At 49.7% G+C, this 23,878-nt stretch overlaps 1 protein-coding gene across 3 annotated transcripts in view; it reads left to right on the top strand.

Moving 5' to 3' along the window:
• Nucleotides 1-1,554: 1,554 nt before the first annotated feature.
• Nucleotides 1,555-23,878, top strand: part of LOC132585651 (proto-oncogene tyrosine-protein kinase Yrk) — a 50,673-nt gene continuing 28,349 nt past the window's right edge. For all 3 annotated transcript variants that reach the window (XM_060257506.1, XM_060257507.1, XM_060257508.1), the window contains exons 1-4: nucleotides 1,555-1,629; nucleotides 9,191-9,456; nucleotides 12,232-12,334; nucleotides 13,718-13,816. In XM_060257506.1, the coding sequence (XP_060113489.1) occupies nucleotides 9,204-9,456; nucleotides 12,232-12,334; nucleotides 13,718-13,816 (455 nt within the window). In that variant the 5' untranslated portion in view covers nucleotides 1,555-1,629; nucleotides 9,191-9,203. The remainder of the gene's footprint in view (nucleotides 1,630-9,190; nucleotides 9,457-12,231; nucleotides 12,335-13,717; nucleotides 13,817-23,878) is intronic.

The following is a 23,878-nucleotide window of genomic DNA, read 5'->3' on the forward strand; positions in this document are numbered from 1 at the left end:
GTAAAGTCTTTGCAGAGTCTTCTGCATGCTTGGGCTACGGTTGCCAACTCCAGCTCAGGAAATTCCTAGAGATTTAGGGCAGTGCCTGGGGACGGTGAAATTTGGGAAGGGCCTAGGGAGCTCAGCAGGGATGTGATGCCTCTTTACCACCATGCCAGTGACAACTATGTAACTTCAAAGCCATGTCTCCACAGCTGGACTGCTCAAAGCTATGGCAAGAAGGCCGATGGGTTCCAGCAATTAATCCTTTTAAAATAAGAGCAATCTGAGCTGCAACATAATGGAGTGGTTCATGTATCAGACTAGGATCTGAGAGACCCAAGATTAGATCCCTACTTTGCCATGGAAACTTGCTGAGTAACCTTGGGCCAGTTACACACAGCCTAACCTACCTCACATAGATGTTGGGGGGGGGGGGGGGTAAAATGGAGGATGGGGAACTATGAATGCTTCCCTGAGTTCGTCTGAGGAACGGGAGGAGAAACATATGCAGTTGAACATATGAAGCTGCCTTATACTGAATCAGACCCTTGGTCCATCAAAGTCAGTATTGTCTTCTCAGACTGGCAGCGGCTCTCCACGGTCTCAAGCTGAGGTTTTTCACACCTATTTGCCTGGACCCTTTTTTTTGGAGATGCCAGGGATCGAACCTGGGACCTTCTGCTTCCCAAGCAGATGCTCTACCACTGAGCCACCGTCCCTCCTACATATGAAGCTGCCTTATACTGAATCAGACCCTCGGTCCATCAAAGTCAGTATTGTCTACTCAGACTGGCAGCGGCTCTCCAGGGTCTCAAGCTGAGGTTTTTCACACCTATTTGCCTGGACCCTTTTTTTGGAGATGCCAGGGATTGAACCTGGGACCTTCTGCTTCCCAAGCAGATGCTCTACCACTGAGCCACCGTCCTTCCCCTTAGAGAGTTAGAGAGACAAAAGATTGGGAGCTTGTGGTGGTAGAGGCTCAGAACTCTGCACATGTTCACTTGAATTGTTGATTTGTTGAGTGGTGTCTGTAACAACTTACACTAACAAAATTGTAATAAAGCACCAGCGAAGGATAAAAAGAGACACAGTGGCCAAGGCCCCTTTTGAAGGGCTGGGTGTTGAAGGCAATTGTCAATTGCAGCCAACGAGTCAGGAATCCAAATCTTTCTGTCAAAAATGTTGATGATCTCGCCTCTGAATTTGTCCCAAGAAAAAATGGGGAAATCCTATAACGATCACCTGGAGACTATTTGTCATTCTTTTATCTTGGTTTGATGTTTCCATTCCTGGGTGGGGTACGGAAGAAGAATTCCATGCGCTGAGGAATGCAAGGGAAGCATAATAGTCACTGGTGTGGCAAGAAGGCTGGACTCCCCTCAAACGAACAGCCGGTTCCCAGACCACTCAGCATCTTAAAAAAGGAATCAACAGAGGTCAATAGTACTGAAAATCAAAATATGTCCCTTGTAAACAGAGGCCATTGGAAGCATATGTGCACTTACCGGTAGGTTGTGACAGCTTAGAAGATGTGCCTAGTGGTATCTGCCTCACCGGCATGCCCCTTTCTATGTCTTCTTCTCTAGGTGCTTGTTCTCACTCAGCAAAAGCCATGGCGCAGCAGCACTGACCTGAAGTAACGTTTTGGTAAGTATTGAAATAATCAGTGGGTAAGAACCACATTTACCGCATTGCTTCATGCACTGTCAAATTCACACTGATTTGTGTAAATAATCATGAACAGACTGAGGGTCTGCATGGAATAATGGGGGATGGTTTAGAAATCTCTCCCAAATGCCCCTCTCTAGGAATCTCTAAGCTTCAAGAAGTGAATATCTCCTCCCCTCTTTAGCCCTTTAACAGACTCTCAGCTGCTTTCGGCTTTCAGTGCCTTCTGGAGCATATTCAGACCTCTATAAACCAGGAGAGGGGTTTTGTTTTGTTTTTTTGGAGGAGGGAGATTTTCAAAGTTATATTAGTCTGCAAACCTGGGAAGTCCCCCAAATATGTAGAAACCCCTACTTTGATTGTGGGTGGGCTAGTATTGTTATCATAACAAAGGCCAGCCATTTTACTACAGACTGGGGACCTGCAAGGAATTTCAGGGGAGCATAATGAATCTGGAAATCCCACTACAGCCCTTGAAATATCCCTATCCATGAATCTCTAAGGGCCATGGGGCTGAAGCTCACTGACTTCTCTCCTTATTTCTAAACTAGTACTCATCTTCTCTCAGCATTCTGTCTTTTCTGGGGAATATTTATTCCTCATCAGACCAATTTTTAATGTTTTTTCTTCCCTTTGAAACTCTGCGGAGTTCCCTGCCTTATCAGTGGGCGGCCGACTTTTGCTGCTTTGATCATCTGCCTGGGGCCCAGCCAACTTGCAATTATTTATAGCGAAGGATGATTATCGTATGGCATTGTGTGTGGAATAGCTAAGAGATCCCAGAAGGGACTGTTCGGCTGCCAAAGCAGTAGTTCTTTTTTTGGCACCACTCGACGGTAAGCAAGGCTTATTTTTAGGCTGAGAGTGCTGCGACTTGCCTAAGGTCGCCCAGCTAGCTTCCAGTGGGGGATTGAACCCAGTTCTCCAGATTAGAGTCCGCAGCTCTTAACCTCTACACCGGGGTCCTCAAACTACGGCCCGCGGGCCAGATGCGGCCCGCTGGGTTATGGCAAAATCAGACCGGAAGTGACGTTCGACCTAAACTCGCGTTAGCAACGCACACTTCCGGCACTGGGCTCAGGTGGCAGAGACAGAGTGTGAGGTGATACCGAGGTGAGGTGAGTTCCCAGGCCGGGGTGTGTGGTGTGGGGAAGGGAGAGTGATGCAGAAGACGGAGAACTGACGGCCTGCGGCCTTGTACAGTAACGGCAACCGCCACAACAGTCCGGCCCTCCAACAGTCTGAGGGACAGTGAACTGGCCCCCTATTTAAAAAGTTTGAGGACCCCTGCTCTACACCAAACAGGCTTTCTTATAGTAAAGAATTCCCATCATAAGCAGGGTAGAGAATCTGCCAGGAGTATTGTCTGACAATATGCTTCTGAAACACTGCATCTTGGAGGCTGAAATGACATATTGGGCAGGAGAGCCCAGTTTAGCAATCCAGGTCTCTCTGGAGCAACTACAAAGTGGGAAGTGGGTCTTGCAAGAACAGCAGACAGACAGATGTTTAACCTTTCCCCCCCCCTGCTTGCTTCCCTCCCACAAATATACAGTGGGAAGCCAGTCAGAGAGCAGCTGGAAGGAACAGCTGGAAGGAAGTTTCCTGTCTTCTCCTTGAACAAAGGGATATCATCGCCCCCTTATTACGACCCTTATATTGAAAGAAGTGGACTTAATTCTTGAAATGTGCTGCACATGTGCAAATCCACAGTCACACCTCCCTGTGAGCACGTTGTAGAGATCCCTTGAGATTTGTAACGCATGCCTCAGTCTCTGGCTTGTAAGCTACGTCCCCTGATGCTGTCAAGGATTTTCAGCGCTTGCCAAAGAGTGGCCAATGGCAGCACTCATCTCTCTGTTCCCCCTGCCCACTGCACTGGCTCTCGACTGGCCCGCTAACCCAGGGCTGTCACTGGCAGGTGGCTCGGAGGTCTGTGTCACTGCAAATTAAGAGATGTGCCCCCCCCTCTTCTGCTTGTGTGCTCTTCCTTCCTGCTGATTTCCCCCCTCTGTTTCTTGCAGCACCAGACTGTGCCTAAGGCACTGTCTGGGTACAGCTTGACTCTTCTTGCTTTATTTTGTCAAGATGGGAAGGCCCTAAAAGGCTAGCGTGAGAAGCCCAATGATTTTCTTGCTTTTTTCTCTCGGTGGGTTCAGGGCCTCGACTGCGATCGCTGTTTCACTCCTGGAAGTTTCCATGGTAGCAACCACAGACTCTGGCATACTTGCGTGAGAGGCGGCGCTTCCATGCCCTGAGTGGGGGGGAAAACCCCGCTCCCTTGCCTCTCCCCATGTAGAAGGCATTCTTATAGCATGTCACATTTGGTTGCGGCTTGGGGAAAGGTTGACTTTTGGCCCTGCTCTTTTGCTAGGATATCTGGCAAGGCTACTGTGCTGGTCATTTGGAGGCCCTGGGACCTCCTGTGTCACAGGCTGGGGCCGGGTCAGGGTCAGGCAAAGTCCAGGGGCAGTCCAAGGTCTGTAGCCGGTGAGCAAAGAGGGCCCAAGGCGCCAAAACCAAATCACAGTCCAGGTATCGCAGGTCAGAGGTTCAGAAGCTGAAGTCGGGGGTCCAGAAGTCAAAGTCAAAGTCAGGGGGTCCAGAAGCCAAAGTCAAAAGCCAAAGTGGATGCTAGCACGTCAGGTAAGTGACTAGTTGCTTCCACAAAGCCTCCTCCCAAAGCCCCCAGCTATATAGCCCTCTGCTGTCTGTTGCCCATTTGGGCTAATTGCGGGCTCAGAGAGGCAGCCAGGATCCTGCTGAGACTCAAGCATCCTCACTCCTAGAAGGGCCAGAATCCTTTCAAAACTCAGGGCTCAGGGAGCGTCTTGCTCGTGAGCGTGCCGCCCTCCTCCAATCCCTGAGGTCCTGACGAAGGCGGTCACGCACACGAGCCACCCGAGAGGGCGAGGCAGGGGGGCTGGGATCTTCTCCAGCAGGAGGCAGGGGCACTGGTGCAGGTGGCAGGGGCACGGTTTCTTCTGCAGGCTCAGCTTCTTCTGCAGGGTCCCCAGTACACATGACATCCTGCCCCGTAAGAACAGGAGTCATCATGGTGGTACAGAGGGGGGGGGGGGACATCCTGGGGCTCATCTGAATCTTTGCAAGCTGCCTCCGTCCGTAATCTTTAGGTTTCTATCATGCCTCCTGTTACATATGACTTTCTTTGGCTGGTATACAAGGCATGTTGCCATGCAACCAGCACGTGGCAGGAAGAAAGAGAGTGAAAAACCAACTGTCCTTGAGAATAACAAAGCAGGCAGATGCCTGTTCTCCTCCCTTCCTTCGTGTTGAGTTATGCATATCCCCCCCCCTTGCACATGCACAGCTGCAGAGCATCAACGATCCAATGTGCCCCAAGCTTTGTCTTTCCTCATATGCAACACAACAAAGCGCTTTCTAACAGTGGCTGCAGGATTGGAAAAGGTCAGTTTATATTCCAATCCCAAAGAAGGGTAATGCCAAGGAATGTTCAAACTATCGCACCATTGCACACATTTCACATGCCAGCAAGGTCATGTTAAAGATCCTACAAGCTAGGCTTCAGCAGCATGTCGATCGGGAACTACCAGAAGTTCAAGCCGGGTTTCGGAGAGGTAGAGGAGCTAGAGATCAAATTGCCAACATTCGCTGGATTATGGAGGAAGCACGGGAGTATCAGAAAAACGTCTATTTCTGTTTCATTGACTACGCTGAAGCCTTTGATTGTGTGGATGACAACAAACTGTGGCAAGTCCTTAAAGAGATGGGAGTACCAGACCACCTCACATGTCTCCTGAGAAACCTGTATAAGGGTCAAGAAGCAACGCTCAGAACGGGATATGGAACAACTGATTGGTTTAGAATAGGAAAAGGAGTTCGACAAGGATGTATATTGTCACCCTGCTTATTTAATTTATATGCAGAGTACATCATGCGGAATGCTGGCCTGGATGAAGCACAAGCCGGAATTAAGATTGCCAGGAAAAACATCAACAACCTCAGATATGCAGATGATACCACTCTAATGGCAGAAAGCGAGGAGGACCTAAAGAACCTCTTGTTGAGGGGAAAAGAGGAGAGCACAAAAGTAGGCTTGAAACTCAACATCAAAAAAACTAAGATCATGGCATTCGGCCCCATCACACCATAGCAAATAGAAGGGGAAGACATGGAAGTAGTGACAGACTTCACATTCCTGGGATCCAAGATCACTGCAGATGGTGACTTTAGCCATGAAATTAAAAGACGTTTGCTCCTTGGGAGCTATGGTGAACCTGGGCAGTATAATAAAAAGTAGAGACATCACCCTGCCAACAAAAGTCCGTATAGTCAAAGCGATGGTATTCCCAGTAGTAATGTATGGCTGTGAGAGCTGGACCATAAGGAAGGCCAAGCGCAGAAGAATAGATGCTTTTGAGATGTGGTGCTGGAGAAGAATCTTGAGAGTCCCTTGGACTGCAAGAAGATCCAATCCGTCAGTCCTAAGGGAAATCAACCCAGACTGTTCCCTGGAAGGTCAGATGCTGAAGCTCAAATACTTTGGCCATCAAACGAGAAGGGAGCACTCACTGGAGAAGATCCTGATTCTGGGAAAGGCAGAAGAAGAAGGGGACGGCAAAAGATGAGATGGCTGGACAGCGTTACTGATGTAACAAACTCGAATTTGAGCAGACTTCGGAGGATGGTGGAAGACAGGAGGGCCTGGCGTGACTTTGTCCATGGGGTCGCAAAGAGTCGGCCTCGACTGTGCGACTGAACAACAACAACAATAACCAGTTTTATAGTCTGTAATGAAATTTTGGGGTGAGGGACAGTTTCCATGTTTCAGACCCTATATATATAATATGTGGTCACCAGTCAAAACACTCTTTAAATTCTTTCTTTTCCTTTCTTTCCAATGCACTCTTTGAGCATAAATATGTGTTTGAACAGTAAATAATAACAGTTCCAAGCCAAGGGAACCATGTTCACTGTGCTTGGAAGGGTAACTAACTAGTACAAATGAAGTTACCTCTGAGTTTTATAGTGCCAGTGCAACGTCTGCACCAATATCTGCCTTCAGTGTACACTTTCCCACACTATGTGTATGATTTTCTGTCCCTGTGGTGGCAACTAATTCGGCAGATAAGTACTTGACAGACAGGGAACTTGTCCATCCAGATTACTTAGCCCATATTCACTCCATACAGCGTTGTTTCCTGAGTTGGTATTTTGGCCTGCAGTGCTTCCCCTGATGGGGCTTGCTGGCTAGCTTAGAGAAGGGTCTTGCTCTGTATAAACCAGGACTTGCCTGAGCCATTTCAGAGATGATGTATTAGGCTGGGGTCTCAAGTATGATAAGAAATAGTAATTCTTGTTTGGGCCTACGTTGACAATCCACTTTCTGAATATAGTTCTGTTCTGCCGCTTAACGTTCCATTCATCGATCGGAATACAGCTGAAGGGAACTACTCTGAGGTCTTTGATGGTGGTTAACATGTTCAGCAGTTGATTTTTCTAGAACTTTGGAAAATAAATCCTATAGCCGCCAAAGCTAAACACAGCAATCAACGGTCATCGTCATTCTCCAAATGGCTTCCAAAACAGGAAAGATTGAGTGACGTATTTATATTCCACATTTCTCCTCAATGAGAACCTAAAGTGACTTACAACGTTGTTCTCCCCCATTTAATCCTCACAACAATCACCCTGTGAGGTAGATTATGCTGAGGCAGAGTGATTGGCCCAACAAACTTTCATGGCATGAGTCTCTCAGAACCTTTGAGGATGGCTATAAAATAAAACGGTGGTGCTTCATGTACCAAGGGACAGTCTTAGCTAATGGCCAACAGGCGCAATTGTCCTGGTCATCATGTTGGGAGGAGCCCTGAGCACCCACCCACAGCACCACCCCCACAATGGAGGAGGGAAAGAAGAATAGCAGGCTTTTGCTGTTCCTGGTGTTTGCCACATCTGGGGCTGCAGTCAGGCAGGAAGGCTGAGTTTGGGAGTGCCGCTAATTACTTCATCGCATTTTGTGATGGAGATTTTCAGTCAAGACTCCCACCGTGATCCAGCCTCACCACACACTTCTTCTGTGGTTGACCCTTGATTAGTGCAGTGTGTGTTACGGAGTATGCAGTCTGGTCTTCTTCCTCTTCCTCCTTTTCTTCCTCTTCCTTCTCCTCTTCTCCTTCTCCTTCTTTTAGAACTTTGACTGTTTTTGAAAACATTTTTTGGGTGCACGTGGGTGCCCGTGCACATATGCACTACCAGGTTAAAAAAAAAAAACAGAACAGCAAAACCAGAATTAAAGGTTCACACTTCTGAACCGGTTTGAGCACTGGGGGAGTTCAGACATCTGAAAATGCAGGATGAATGCACAGACATCCATAAACACCAGTCCTTCTCCAGTGGCTGTTTACTCCGCATCCAACTCATCATATGACAGGGTAAGTACAACTGAGGAATGGGCACCAAATGTGGCTGTGTGAACAAGCCCATTGAATCTGTAAGGGGACAACAACTATGGTCCATCTGACTATAGCCCAGATCTTGGGCTGCTAGCTTCAGCATCAGTGGAAGCTTCCACCCATATCACACAGAGCAAGAGCCACCTGGTGTTTGTGGGGGGAGACAATGATTCTAGGGTTCCATCCTCAGACCCCAGAATCAGTCCCAGAATCACCCAGGCCATACCACAGCGTGGAGAGTCATCACTGGGATTGCTAGGTCCTACCTGGCAGCCAGTATGGGGATCCTGGGTCTTCTCTGGGAGTTTATCCCACAAACACAAAGCACGCGCAGTGCGATTACATCACTCAGACGTGATGTCATCACGGCACTTCCACCAGGGGGTGACGCTCTAGTTTTGGGGCAAAACTCTATGGTTTGTAGCTGATTTTTATTTTGTAGCTGTAGTGGATCGCTGTATGACATTGTTGCTGTGATGGTGTCACTTACAGGTGACATCATCATATCGCAGTGTCAGTCACCATGCCAGTTGGGGGTGGGATTTCCGCCCCCCCCCCCGCCCATTGCTAGCCAGTTAGCCAGCAGCAGGAAAGTGCCCCCCACCAAAGTGGGGAGTCTCCCATCCCCAGTGGGGATCTGGCAATCCTAGTAATCGCAGTGAAGGAACAACATCTCAGCGGGGAAGACTGATCAAACTATGGAATGATCAGAAGCCGTTCGTGTGCAGCCGGCAGGTGGTTCCAGGGTGGATTGGGAAGTTAAAACAGCTCAGAAGCAAGACAGGCTGTGCGAAACAGTGACAATAACCTGCACAGTCTCAGCTGTCCTCTCCTGCTTCAATGTTTACAGCTGGCTGCAGTGCAGGAGGCGGCTGTGGTGAGCCTATGTCCGTCACGGCTGCCAACAACCCGGTCACAGTGGCTCTGCAACGTTACTGTCATTTCTGGGCCTCGGCTTAGCGTGCTCCAGCCTGATAGCAGCCCTCTGGGCAGCTTTCTGATAAATGACAAGGCCAGCCTACATTTGAGAGTTGCCTTCGCTGACCTCTGTCTCTGTTGTTCCTTCTGTCTCCCCTCTTCTTGCTCTCCTCCACTTCCTACAGGTGCCACCCAGCAATGGGTTGTGTGCAATGCAAAAAGAAGTGGGCAAGCAAAAACCAGAGCAACGGCAGCGACGGGGCAGCCAACCAGCCTCCGGACTCCTGCTACAACCCCGATCCCACGCAGCAGAACCCCTCCAACAACTTCACACGCATCCCAGATTTCAACAACTTCCCAGGGACACCGGGGCCTTCCACTCCTGCCTTCCTTCCCGGCTCTGGCCTCTACCCCACCCCAGCGCTGCATACGCATGGATTGGGGGTTGCAGGTCAGTCTCCCGAGCTGTTCTGCGGCTGGGTAGGTTGAGGGTTTGGATACAGGGAACTGGCTTTCTGCTTCTCCCCCCTTCCCTGTTCTTGCACACCCATGCGGTGATGTGGGGTGGCGTTCAGGTGCGTGCCATTAGTGTATTCTTAATTTGCTGTGCTTTGCAGATTGTGAAGCAAAAGTCTGCGGTGGGAGCTGAGCTTTTGAGCAGCTGGGGATTTGGGGTCTAATAAGGGGAAAAAATGCTTCTTTAAGTTGATGAGGGGAAAGTAGAGAATGACAATGGATACTGTCTCTGTTTTTTGTAATCTTTCTTCTTGCTCTCTTTTTCTTTCTTTCAGTTAGGGAAAAAACCTTACGTGCTTAGAGAGTATGGCAGTGGGGATGTTGGTATACCTGCATGGGGGGGAACAAGTTTAGGATAAACCAAGCATTCCCTTGGTTTCTTTTTTCTGTGTGAGCCAGTTTGGTGTAGTGGTTAAGTGCGCGGACTCTTATCTGGGAGAACCGGGTTTGATTCCCCACTCCTCCACTTGCAGCTGCTGGCATGGCCTTGGGTTAGCCATAGCTCTGGTAGGAGTTGTCCTTGAAAGGGCAGCTGCTGGGAGATCCCTCTCCAGCCCCACCCACCTCACAGGGTGTCTGTTGTGGGAGAGGAAGGGAAAGGAGATTGTGAGCCGCTTTGAGACTCTTTGGCGTGGAGGGCGGGATATAAATCCAATATCTTCATCTACCTCACAGGGTGTCTATTGTGGGGGAGAAGGGAAAGGAGATTGTGAGCCACTCTGAGACTCTTCGGAGTGAAGGGTGGGATATAAATGCAATGTCTTCATCTACCTCACAGGGTGTCTGTTGTGGGGGAGGAAGGGAAAGGAGATTGTGAGCCGCTCTGAGACTCTTTGGAGTGGAGAGCGGGAGATAAATCCAATATCTTCATCTACCTCACAGGGTGCCTGTTGTGGGGGAGGAAGGGAAAGGAGATTGTGCGCCGCTCTGAGACTCTTTGGAGTGGAGGGCGGGATATAAATCCAATATCTTCATCTACCTCACAGGGTGTCCGTTGTGGGGGAGGGGAAGGTAAAGGAGATTGTGAGCCGCTCTTCGGCTCTTCAGAGTGGAGGGCGGGATATAAATACAATATCTTCATCTACCTCACAGGGTGTCTGTTGTGGGGGAGGAAGGTAAAGGAGATTGTGAGCCGCTCTGAGGCCCTTCGGAGTGGAGGGCCAGATATAAATCCAATATCTTCATCTACCTCACAGGGTGTCTGTTGTGGGGGAGGAAGGGAAAGGAGATTGTGAGCCGCTCTGAGACTCTTTGGAGTGGAGAGCGGGAGATAAATCCAATATCTTCATCTACCTCACAGGGTGCTTGTTGTGGGGGAGGAAGGGAAAGGAGATTGTGCGCCGCTCTGAGACTCTTTGGAGTGGAGGGCGGGATATAAATCCAATATCTTCATCTACCTCACAGGGTGTCCGTTGTGGGGGAGGGGAAGGTAAAGGAGATTGTGAGCCGCTCTTCGGCTCTTCGGAGTGGAGGGCGGGATATAAATACAATATCTTCATCTACCTCACAGGGTGTCTGTTGTGGGGGAGGAAGGTAAAGGAGATTGTGAGCCGCTCTGAGGCCCTTCGGAGTGGAGGGCCAGATATAAATCCAATATCTTCATCTACCTCACAGGGTGCCTGTTGTGGGGGAGGAAGGGAAAGGAGATTGTGCGCCGCTCTGAGACTCTTTGGAGTGGAGGGCGGGATATAAATCCAATATCTTCACCTACCTCACAGGGTGTCCGTTGTGGGGGAGGGGAAGGTAAAGGAGATTGTGAGCCGCTCTTCGGCTCTTCGGAGTGGAGGGCAGGATATAAATACAATATCTTCATCTACCTCACAGGGTGTCTGTTGTGGGGGAGGAAGGTAAAGGAGATTGTGAGCTGCTCTGAGGCCCTTCGGAGTGGAGGGCCAGATATAAATCCAATATCTTCATCTACCTCACAGGGTGTCTGTTGTGGGGGAGGAAGGGAAAGGAGATTGTGAGCCTCTCTGAGGCTCTTCAGAGTGGAGGGCAGGATATAAATCCAATATCTTCATCTACCTCACAGGGTGTCTGTTGTGGGGGCGGAAGGAATAGGAGATTGTGAGCCGCTCAGACTCTTCAGGGTGGAGGGCGGGATATAAATCCAATATCTTCATCTACCTCACTGGGTGTCTGTTGTAGGGGAGGAAGGAAAAGGAGATTGTGAGCCACTCTGAGACTCTTCAGAGTGGAGGGCGGGATATAAATCCAATATCTTCATCTACCTCACAGGGTGTCTGTTGTGGGGGGGGGGAGGTAAAGGAGATTGTGAGCCACTCTGAGACTCTTCGGAGTGGAGGGCGGGATATAAATCCAATATCTTCATCTACCTCAAAGGGTGTCTGTTGTGGGGGAGGAAGGTAAAGGAGATTGTGAGCCGCTCTGAGACTCTTCGGAGTGGAGGGCGGGATATAAATCCAATATCTTCATCTACCTCAAAGGGTGTCTGTTGTGGGGGAGGAAGGTAAAGGAGATTGTGAGCCGCTCTGAGACTCTTCGGAGTGGAGGGCGGGATATAAATCCAATATCTTCAATATCTTCTTATTATTCCTTTCAATCCAGCTGAATGGAAAGCTGGGTGGGTGGTACTGTTGGTGACTCAATTAACCTGGGGCACAGTGGTGGAGCTGAATGTCAGATGTGCCGAAGTTTGACATGCAGTCTTCCGCTGGGCTCTCATTGTCCTCCTGCTGATGCCCAACAGGTGGCGGAGTGACCCTTTTTGTTGCCTTGTACGATTATGACGCCAGGACCGAGGATGATCTCACGTTTATGAAGGGAGAGAAATTCCACATCATCAACAATACGTGAGTTTACTTATCTCGGAGGGGAAGCTAACGCAGTAGATCTTCAGACTTTCCAGACCCATGGCTCATCTAGCTGCAAGGATGTAACATCAGAGGCGTGACAGGAAGATAGGGAGCTGAGTTATGACCACACCAGTATCAAGGCCAGGACAGTGAGTGACAAATGGAGAGAGGAAGGGGAAGGAAACAGAGGCAGGGAGAATGCCAGAAAGTGGATCACAGTGAGGAATTAGCTGAAAGTTGGTCCCATGGAGGAATCCTCTCTGCTGCTGAGGAGGCTGGGAAACTGGGCTGAAACCAATAAAATGAATTTTAACTGGGACAAATGCAAAGTTCTGCATTTAGGTAGGAAAAATCCAATGCATGGTTATAGGATGAGGAAGACTTGTCTTGGCAGTAGTATGTGCGAAAAGGATCTAGGGGTCCTAGTGGACCATACGTTGAACATGAGTCAACAGTGTGATGCGGTAGCTAAAAAAGGGAAATGCAATTTTGGGCTGTCTCAACAGAAATATAGTGTCCAGATCACATGAAGTGATGGTATCACTTTACTCTGCTCCTGGGTGAGACAAGGACCGTTTCCCCAATCCTGCTCATATAGATTGCCTCATAAGCATTTATATCACCTACAGCTGTACAAAATGCAGCAAGTAGACCTTAGCTGCAAACTCGCTGTATAAATTCTGTTCTCTCGTACACAGCCTGCAGCTTCAAAAGGCAACAGGGAGACGCAGAACAATCCTGTTCCAGACTGGCAGCTGGAGATTATTATCATTCCCTTAAACTTTTTATTTCATCCTTCCGCCAAGGTTTCCTGCATGGAAACTTTGCCTGCATTTTCCCTTACAACAACACTTTGAGGTAGGTTAGGCTGAGAGAGAGAGCGTTTTCGCACTTACCTTAAGCCGGAGCGACGTCCCTCTTCACCGCGCGGCGTCTGCACGGTTTTCGCACTAATTGCAACGCAGCACCTGGAAGAGCCGCAAAGTCCCACAGCTTTTGCGTCGCAAATGTAAACTGGTTTTTGGCGGTTTACATTTGCGACGCAAAAGCCGCGGGACTTTGCAGCTCTTCCAGGTGCTGCGGAGCAATTAGTGCGAAAACCGTGCAGACGCTGTGCGGTGAAGAGGGACGTCGCTCCGGCTTAAGGTAAGTGCGAAAACGCTCAGAGTCACTCACGACTGATTTGAATCTGGTCTCCTGAATCCTTATCGAGCACTGAAACCCCTGCAGTGCACCGGCTACCTTGTTTCCTGTTCATGTCCCTTACTGAGAGATACCCCAGAGATGCCAGAGTTATGTGGGGGGTTTTTTAAAGTGGTTGCTCTGATATAGAAGCGAGGTCCTGTTTGGCCTCATGTGGTTTTTCTCCTGTCTTTTCAGAGAGGGAGACTGGTGGGAGGCCAGATCTCTGAGCACAGGAACAACAGGCTACATTCCTAGCAATTACGTGGCACCTGTGGACTCCATCCAAGCAGAAGAGTAAGTAGGGTAACCTTCGCAGGGGGTACGTTTGTGCTGTCCAAAAATATGCACATATTTCTGCAAAGGTTCTCCCCCTGTACACTCAAGCAGAAAGCCTTAGTGCTCGAAGAGGCTTGATCCTGTGCCCTGTTGACAAGCCTGTCTTATGTGAAGCTAGATCATTGATCCATCTACCTGATTCAGTACCGTCTGACATGCTCTCTGGGATCAGAGTAGGGTTGATAAGTCCAATTCAAGAAATATCTGGGAGCTTTGGGGGCAGAGCCAGGAGACGTTGGGGTGGAGCCAGGAACAAGAGTGTGACAAGCATCATTGAACTCCAAGGGAGTTCTGGCCATCACATTTAATCACATTTCAATGCCTTTCTTCCATAGGAAATAATGAAGGATAGGGGCACCATCTTTTGGGGCTCATAGAATTGGACACCCTGGTCCAATTGTTTTGAAACTTGGGAGGTATTTTGGGGAGAGGCACTAGATGCTATACTGAAAATTTGGTGCCTCTACCTCAAAACATAGGCCCCCCCCAGAGCCCCAATACCCACGGATCAATTCCCCATTATTCCCTATGGGAATCGTTCTCCATAGGGAATAATAGAGTGCTCAGGAGACATTTCCCTCCCCCCCACACACTTTCTAAAGCGGGGGGGGGGAGGGCCTCCAAACCAGGGAATCCCCTGCCCCCTCCCTCTCTCACACACACAAATACTTACTGGGTCTTGTTCCTGCAGAACTTTACTTGATCTGAAAACGAAAGCAAAACAAAGGGAGGGGCTGTTCTCCGAAGCCCTTCCGGTTTCCTGCTTCCTGCTCAGCCTTAAAGGCACATATTTTAAAAACGGACCTGCAGGAGCTTTAAATGACATGGTGATTGTGGGGGGTGGGGCTTTCCCCGCCGGCCAGCTGGCTGGGGGCGGGGAGAAGCCTGTAAAAGCGGGGGATCCCCCGCTGGGACCTGGGTATTGGGAAGCCTAGATCAGAGACAGAGAACAATCTTGCCCAACACTGATATTTGAGTTATGTAACTAGAAGCACCAGGGAACTGTGCTATAAAATGCCTCCCCCACAACTGCATGTCTTCAGATTGCAGGTGGATGATTCCATCTTTCATTGTTCCTCTACTTTTTAAAAAAAAAGCCCTCTCTGCACACAATAAGCTAGCTTGGCAGGGAGAATGGTTCTACCCCCTTTCTTCGCCTTCTGCACTGATTTTCTCTTCGTAGGGAGTTTTTAAGATGGGGGAGCATTCAAAAAATATTAGTCTTCACATACAGTCTTTTTGTTGTTGTTGTTCAGTCGCATAGTCGAGTCTGAGTCTTTGCAACCCCGTAGACAAAGGGCGTTTTCGCACAGGTCTTACCCCGAAGCAACGTCCCTCTTCACCGCGCAGCGTCTGCGCGGATTTCGCACCAACTGCTCCGCAAAACCAGGAAGAGCCGCGAAGGGCCGCGGCTTTTGCGTCGCAAATGTAAACCGCCAAAAACCAGTTTACATTTGCGACGCAAAAGCCGTGGCTCTTCGCGGCTCTGTGGAGCAGTTGGTGCGAAATCCGCGCAGACGCTGCGCGGTGAAGAGGGGCGTCGCTCCAGGGTAAGCCCTGTGCGAAAACGCCCAAAGTCATGCCAGGCCCTCCTGTCTTCCACCATCCTCCAAAGTCTGCTCAAATTCGTGTTAGTTACATCAGTAACGCTGTCCAGCCATCTCATCTTTTGCCGTCTCCTCCTTCTTCTGCCTTCTGTCTTTCCCAGCATCAGGATCTTCTCCGGTGAGTGCTCCCTTCTCATTTGGTGGCCAAAGGATTTGAGCTTCATCTTCAGCATCTGACCTTCCCGGGAACAGTCTGGGTTGATTTCCCTTAGGACTCACCGATTGGATCTTCTTGCAGTCCAAGGGACTCTCAAGATTCTTCTCCAGCACCACAGCTCAAAAGCATCTATTCTTTTGTGCTCGACCTTCCTTATGGTCCAGCTCTCACAGCCATACATTACTACTGGGAATACCATTGCTTTGACTATATGGACTTTTGTTGGCAGGGTGATGTCTCTGCTTTTTATTATACTGCCCCGGTTCACCATAGCTGTCCTCCCAAGGAGCAAACGTCTTTTAATTTCATGGCTACAGTCACCATCTGCAGTGATCTTGGATCCCAGAAATGTGAAATCTGTCACTTCTTCCATGTCTTCCCCTTCTATTTGCTATGGTGTGATGGGGCCGAATGCCATGATCTTAGGTTTTTTAATGTTGAGTTTCAAGCCTACTTTTGTGCTCTCCTCTTTCACCCTCAACAAGAGGTTCTTTAGGTCCTCCTCACTTTCTGCCATTAGAGTGTTATCATCTGCATATCTGAGGTTGTTGATGTTTTTCCCGGCAATCTTAATTCCGGTTTGTGCTTCATCCAGGCCAGCATTCTGCATGATGTACTCTGCATATAAATTAAATAAGCAGGGTGACAATATACATCCTTGTCGAACTCCTTTTCCTATTCTAAACCAATCAGTTGTTCCATATCCCATTCTGACAGTTGCTTCTTGACCCTTTCTCAGGAGACACGTGAGGTGGTCTGGTACTCCCATCTCTTTAAGGACTTGCCACAGTTTGTTGTGATCCACACAATCAAAGGCTTTAGCGTAGTCAATGAAACAGAAATAGACGTTTTTCTGATACTCCTGTGCTTTCTCCATAATCCAGCGAATGTTGGCAATTTGATCTCTAGTTCTTCTACCTCTCCGAAACCCAGCTTGAACTTCTGGTACTTCTCGATCTACATACTGCTGAAGCCTAGCTTGTAGGATCTTTAGCATGACCTTGCTGGCATGTGAAATGAGTGCAATGGTGCGATAGTTTGAACATTCCTTGGCATTACCCTTCTTAGGGACTGGAATATAAACTGACCTTTTCCAAATCTGTGGCCACTGTTGCATTTTCTAAATTTGTTGACATAATGTGTGCATCACTTTAATAGCATCATCTTTTAGGACTTTGAATAGCTCAACTGGGATACCATCATCTCAGCTTGCTTTGTTGTTAGTAATGCTTTCTAAAGCCCATTTGACTTCACAGCCCTGAGCCATCCGTGGGAAGGGCGGGATATAAATCCCAAATAAATAAAAATAAATAAATTTAAAAAATGTCTGGCTCAAGGTCAGCGATTTCACTGTCACGGTTGTCAAGGACATTGAGATACTTCATGTGTAATTCTTCTGTGTTTTCTTGCCACCTCTTCCTGATCTCTTCTGCTTCTGTTAGGTCCCTACCGTTTTTGTCCTTTATCATGTCCATATTTGCACGAAACGTTCCTTTGATTTCTCCAATTTTCTTGAAGAGATCTCTTGTCCTTCCCGTTCTATTATTTTCCTCTATTGCTTTGCATTGTTCCTTCAGGAAGACCTCCTTATCTCTCCTTGCTGTTCTGCATCTGCATTTAGTTGGGTGAATTTTTCCTTTTCACCTTTGCCTTTCACTTTCCTTCTTTCCTCAGCTATTTGTAAAGCCTCATCAAACAGCCACTTTGCTTTCTTGCATTTCTTTTTCTTTGGGATGGTGCTGATTGCTGCCTTCTGTACAGTGTCATGAACCTCCATCCATAGTTCTTCAGGCACTCTGTCTATCAACTCTTGTTCCTTAAACCTATTCTTCACCTCCATTGTATATTCATAAGGGATGTGATCAAGGTCAAACCTGAATGGCCTGCTGGCTTCCCGTTTTCTTCAGTTTAAGCCTGAATTTTGCAATGAGTAGCTCATGATCTGAGCCACAGTCAGCTCCAGGTCTTGTTTTTGCTGACTGTAAGGAGCTTCTCCATCTTTGATTGCAGAGTATATAATCAGTCTGATTTCTGTGTTGCCCATCAGGTGATGTCCATGTGTAGACTCTTGCCCACAATAATAGATGTAGTGATCCTCTGAGTTAAATTCACCCATTCCCATCCATTTTAGTTTGCTGATTCCCAAGATGTCGATGTTCAGTCTTGCCATCTCTTGTTTGACTACATCCAGCTTACCTTGAATCATAGAACTTACATTCCACGTTCCAATGCAGTATTGTTCTTTGCAGCATCGGACTTTCCTTTCACCATCCACAGCTGAGTGTCCTTTCGGCTTTGGCCCAGCCGCTTCACTCTTTCTGCGGTTACTTGGACTTGCCCTCTGCTCTTCCCCAGTAGCATATTGGGCACCTTCTAACCTGAGGGGCTCATCTTCCAGCGTCATATCTTTTAGCCTTTTGTAGCCATCCATGAGGTTCTCTTGGCAAGGATTCTGGAATGGGTTGCCATTTCCTTCTCCAGGGGATCACATTTTGTCTGGGTTCTCAGCTGTGGCCTGTCCCTCTTGGATGGCCCTGCATGGCATAGCCCACAGCCTCACTGAACCGCGCAAGCCCTCTCGCCACGTCAAGGCAGCAATCCATGAGAGGGCACCTACAGTCTAGTGCCGCCCATTCTTCTGCCACGATGTCCTGCTCCTACGAACCCAGACTTTGTTACCTCAGACCTCCTTCCGCACTCAGTGCTGCAGACCCTCATCTGACAGGATCAAAGTTAATGCTCAGCGAAGATTTGCATTACAACAGCTGTGCTATATCGTGCAGGGCCTTTTTTTGTAGAAAAAGCTCAGGAGGGACTCATTTGCATATTAAGCCCACTCCCCTGGCACCAAGCCAGCTGGAACTGCGTTCCTGTGTGTTCCTGCTCAAAAAAAAAGGCCCTGGTGCAGACCTCTGTAGATGTACTCCAGTTTAAGCCCCTTGATTTCAATGCGCTTAGGCTGGAATAACTTTGCAGAGGATTGCATTGTCAATCTGCCGCTTACGTCGCTATTTATTTATTTTATTTGTTTTTATTTATTTTAGTAAATTTCTATTCTGCCCATTCCCCGTAGGGCTCAGGGCGGAGTACAACATATAATAAAACAATAAAATACAATAAAGACATTTTAAAACAGACAACTCAACAGCATGTCATGGGTACTGGGGACCCTGCAGAAGAAGCTGAGCCTGCAGAAGAAACTGTGCCCCTGCCACCTGCACCAGTGCCCCTGCCTCCTGCTGGAGAAGATCCAAGCCCCCCTGCCTCGCCCTCTCGGGTGGCTCGTGTGCGTGACCGCCTTCGTCAGGACCTCAGGGATTGGAGGAGGGCGGCACGCTCACGAGCCAGACGCTCCCTGAGCCCTGAGTTTTGAAAGGATTCTGGCCCTTTTAAGAGTGAGGATGCTTGAGTCTCAGCAGGATCCTGGCTGCCTCTCTGAGCCAGCAATTAGCCCAAATGGGCAACAGACAGCAGAGGGCTATATAGCTGTGGGCTTTGGGAGGAGGCTTTGTGGAAGCAACTAGTCACTTACCTGACGTTCTAGCATCCACTTCGGCTTTTGACTTTGGCTTCTGGACCCCCTGACTTTGGCTTTGACTCCTGGACCCCCTGACTTCGGCTTCTGAACCTCTGACCTGCGATACCTGGACTGCGATTCGGTTTTGGCGCCTTGGGCCCTCTTTGCTCACTGGCTACAGACCTTGGACTGCCCCTGGACTTTGCCCCAGCCCGTGACACAGCACTCCGATTACCGTGACATCACCTATTGCCCAGCCTAGCCATCTCACATCATGATGTCTCATAGGGATGGCAGTTTTTATTCCAGTTCCTAGCATAGATGACAGTGCTGGCCGGGGGGGCCAACCAGATCTAGAATAGACGCCCGCAGCCTCCGCTAAAAGCCTGGCGGAACAGCTCCGTTTTACAGGCCCTACGGAAGGCTAATAAGCCAGACAGGGCCCGGATCTCAATAGGGAGCTGATTCCACCAGGTTGGGGCCAGGACTGAAAAATCCCTGGCCCCAGTTGAGATGAGACGGGCGTCTCTTGGGCCGGGGACGGCCAACAGATGTTGAGAGGGCGAACGTAACGACCTCCTGGGCATATATGGAAAGAGAAGGTCCCACAGGTATGTTGGTCCCAGGCTGGGTAAGGCTTTAAATGTTAGCACTAGAACCTTGAAGTAGATCCGGTACTCGATGGGCAGCCAGTGCAGACTGCGGAGCGCCGGCTGAATGCCCACCCGTAAAGGTGGTGCTGTCAGCAGGCGAGCCGCCGCATTCTGCACCCGCTGCAGTTTCCGGATCAGTCTCAAGGGTAAGCCAGCGTAGAGCGAGTTCCAGTAGTCTAGTCTGGAAGTGACCATTGCATGGATCACTGTAGCCAGGTCCTGGGGGGGATAGATATGGTGCTAGCTGCCTGATTCGCCAAAGATAACAAAAGGCAGACCTGGCAACCGTCGTGGTCTGGGCCTCCATGGAAAGGGAGGCATCCAAGGTCACTCCCAAGCTCCTCACCTTTTGGGCTGGCACCAATGTGGCACTGTCCAAAGCTGGGAGCTCAATGCCCATACCCATCCCACCCCAACTCAGGTACAGGACCTCCATCTTAGCTGGATTCAGCTTCAGCCGGCTCTGTTGTAACCATCCAGCCATGGCTCCCATTGCCTCGAACAACTGGTCGGGGCTGCGACTGGCCGGCCACCCATCAACAGATAGAGCTGGGTGTCATCAGCATACTGGTGACAACCCAGCCCCAAACTTCGGGCAATCTGGGCAAGGGGGCTCATGTAGATGTTAAATAATATTGGCGAGAGAATGGCTCCCTTCAGCACTCCACATACAAGAGGATGCCACAAGGAAGTCTGCTCGCCAAGCACCACCTTTTGTCCCCGTCCCCGGAGAAAGGAGGAAAACCATTGGAAGGCCACCCCCCGAACTCCGGAGATGGCGAGGCGGCGGGTCATAAGGTCGTAATCGACCGTGTCAAATGTTGCTGACAGATCGAGAAGTATCAGCAGTGCTGATCCGCCTTGATCCAGATGCCGTTTTAGGTCATCTGTGAGAGCGACTAGGACAGTCTCCGTCCCACGGCCCGGGCGAAAGCCGGACTGGAATGGGTCCAAGGCGTATGCCTCATCCAGGAAAACCTGTAAGGCTCCTCTTGAGGCGGGCTATCACGAGCAGGGGCCAGGCCAGGCGAAGTCCAGGGGCAGTCCAAGGTCTGTAACCGGTGAGCAAGAGTGTCCAAGGTGCCAAAGCCAAATCGTCGTCCAGGTATCGTAGGTCAGAGGTTCAGAAGCCGTAGTCAGGGGGTCCAGAAGTCAAGCCAAGGTCAGGAGGTCTAAAGTCAAAAGCCGAAGTGGATGCTAGGACGTCAGGGAGATGACTAGTTGCTTCCACAAAGCCTTCTCTCAAAGCCCACAGCTATATAGCCCTCTGCTGTCTGTTGCCCATTTGGGCTAATTGCTGACTCAGAGGGCAGCCAGGATCCTGCTGAGACTCAAGCATCCTCACTCCTAGAAGGGCCAGAATCCTTTCAAAACTCAGGGCTCAGGGAGCGTCTTGCTCGTGAGCGTGCTGCCCTCCTCCGATCCCTGAGGTCCTGACGAAGGCGGTCACGCACACGAGCCACCCGAGAGGGCGAGGCAGGGGGGCTTGGATCTTCTCCAGCAGGAGGCAGGGGCACTGGTGCAGGTGGCAGGGGCACAGTTTCTTCTGCAGGCTCGGCTTCTTCTGCAGGGCCCCCAGCACCCATGACACGGGCTCTACCCTTGCTGCCTTCTGCCTTTAGAATCTCATGGTGGGATGCACCGCATATATGTGAGATGGGGCTGTGGCTCAGTGGCAGGGCATCTGCTTTGCTTGCAGAAGGCTCCAAGTTCAATCCATGGAATATGCATTTAAAGGGGTCATTTAGTAGATTACACGAGAGTCCTCTGCAGTCATGGTGGAGCACCCTGATTTTCCAGGCACACCTCACCTCATTGCGTCTGCACCAGCCAGCAAGTTGGCTCTCTAAGAGCTCTCTGAGACTTCCCGGAGAGCTCTTGGAGAGCTGGCTGGCTGGCTGACACAGATGCAATGGGGCACCGGGGCAGACCCTTGAAGAACGGCTTGTCCCAACAACTCACTGTGCCTCCTCTTTGATTCTCTGACAGGTCTCTGAGAGCTCTCAGAGAATCGACTCGCTGGCTGCCAGTGAGTTGGTTCTCCAAGACCTCTCGGAGAGCCGACTCACACTCTGAGGGTCACTCATGGTGATGTCACTTTTGATGTCACCATGTTGAGGGGGCCCACAAGCTCCCCCCCCCCCAAAAAAAATTCCACAGCTCCTCAAAGCCACGTTTTCTGGCTATGGGGCTGGTCCTCTTGAGACATTACAGAGCATTTACCAGTCAGAGGAGCCTTGATAGATCAATTGTCCGACTCAATAGAAGGCAATTTCATTTGTTCAGTATTTTACATTGTGGGGTGGGGACTGTGGCTTACTGGCGGAGCCAGGTTTGAACCCCAGGAGGCACGCGACGGTCACCTCAAGACTGGACTACTGTAACGCTCTCTACATGGGGCTGCCTCTGTACCAGACCCGGGAGCTGCAGCTGGTGCAGAATGCGGCGGCCAGGCTGTTACTTGGTCTCCCAAGATGGGAGCATATACGGCCGGGGCTGCGCGGACTGCACTGGCTGCCGATTGTATACCGGATCCAGTACAAAGTGCTGGTCATAACCTTTAAAACCCTATATGGCCAAGGACCGACCGACCTGAGGGACCGTCTCTCCCCATATGAGCCCCAGAGAGCACTGAGGTCAGTGGGAAAAAGCAGACTGAATATCCCTGGGTCAAAAGAAGTCAAACTTCAAAGCACCCGCACTCGGGCCTTTTCCGCTGCGGCCCCACAATTCTGGAACCAGCTCCCAGAGGAGGTGCGGGCCCCGCGGAACTTAGATCAGTTCCGCAGGGCCTGCAAGACCGTCCTCTTCAAACAGGCGTTTACCAATAACTGAATTAGTGTTTACCGTTAGATTAATAATGTTTACCGCCAGTGTTGATTTAGGAATGTTTTAATCATGGATTGTTTTAATGTGAATTTTAATGTGAATTTAATGTTTTATTATTGTATTGTTTACTTGAAGTGCTGTTAGCCGCCCTGAGCCTGCTTCGGCGGGGGAGGGCGGGATATAAATAAAATTTTACATTACATTTCCAGCTAAAAGGGTCAAGTAGAAGATGATGCGGGAAAAACATTGGAGAATTGCTGCCAGTCAGAGAAGTTAGTACCAAACCAGGTGGACAAATGACCTAGCTCGGTATCTCTCTCTCGGCTTGGCTTCGCGAACGAAGATTTAAGAAGGGTGCAATAGTCCACGTTTGCTGCAGGCTCGCTGGTGGCTGACAAGACCAATGTGGGACAGGCAGGTCCGGCCACAGCGGCTGCAGGGAAAAGTCTGATTTAGGGTTGGTCCTGTAGCAGTGCGATTCTTCCTCAATCTCCTTTTGTCCTCAAGACCAGCTATGCGTGTGTTCTCAAAGGAAGAGACAGCCTGGTGGATGGTGTGCCTCCATGCTTTGCGATCTGAGGCTAGGTCAGACCACTGGTGATGGTTGATGTGACAGGTGCTAAGGGATTTCTTCAAGGAGTCCTTGTACCTCTTCTTTGGTGCCCCTCTATTTCGATGGCCGGTGGAGAGTTCGCCATACAGGGCAATCTTGGGAAGGCGGTGGTTTTCCATCCTAGAAATATGCCCTGCCCAGCGCAGCTGCGTCTTCAACAGCAGTGCCTCGATGCTGGTAACCTCCGCCCTCTTGAGGACTTCAGTGTTGGTCACAAAGTCACTCCAGTGGATGTTGAGGATGGTGCGAAGGCAGCGCTGATGAAAGCGCTCAAGGAGTCGCAGGTGATGACGGTATAAAACCCACGATTCGGAGCCGTAGATGAGGGTTGTCATCACAACCGCTTTGTAAACATTGATCTTTGTGCCTTTTTTCAGATGCTTGTTGCTCCACACTCTTTTGTGCAGTCGGCCAAAGGCACGGTTTGCCTTTGCCAGCCTGTTGTCAATCTCCTTGTCGATCTTGGCATCTGAGGAGATGATGCACCCCAGGTAGCTGAACTGCTGGACTGTCTTCAGAACTGATTCACCCACAGTGATGCAGGGAGGGTGATAATCTTCCTGGGGTGCAGGCTGGTGGAGAACTTCTGTCTTCTTCAGACTAACTTCTAGGCCGAATAGCTTGGCACGAATTTTAGTAATCTA

Source organism: Heteronotia binoei, chromosome 17, assembly GCF_032191835.1.
Source record: "Heteronotia binoei isolate CCM8104 ecotype False Entrance Well chromosome 17, APGP_CSIRO_Hbin_v1, whole genome shotgun sequence".
Lineage (NCBI taxonomy): Eukaryota > Metazoa > Chordata > Lepidosauria > Squamata > Gekkonidae > Heteronotia > Heteronotia binoei.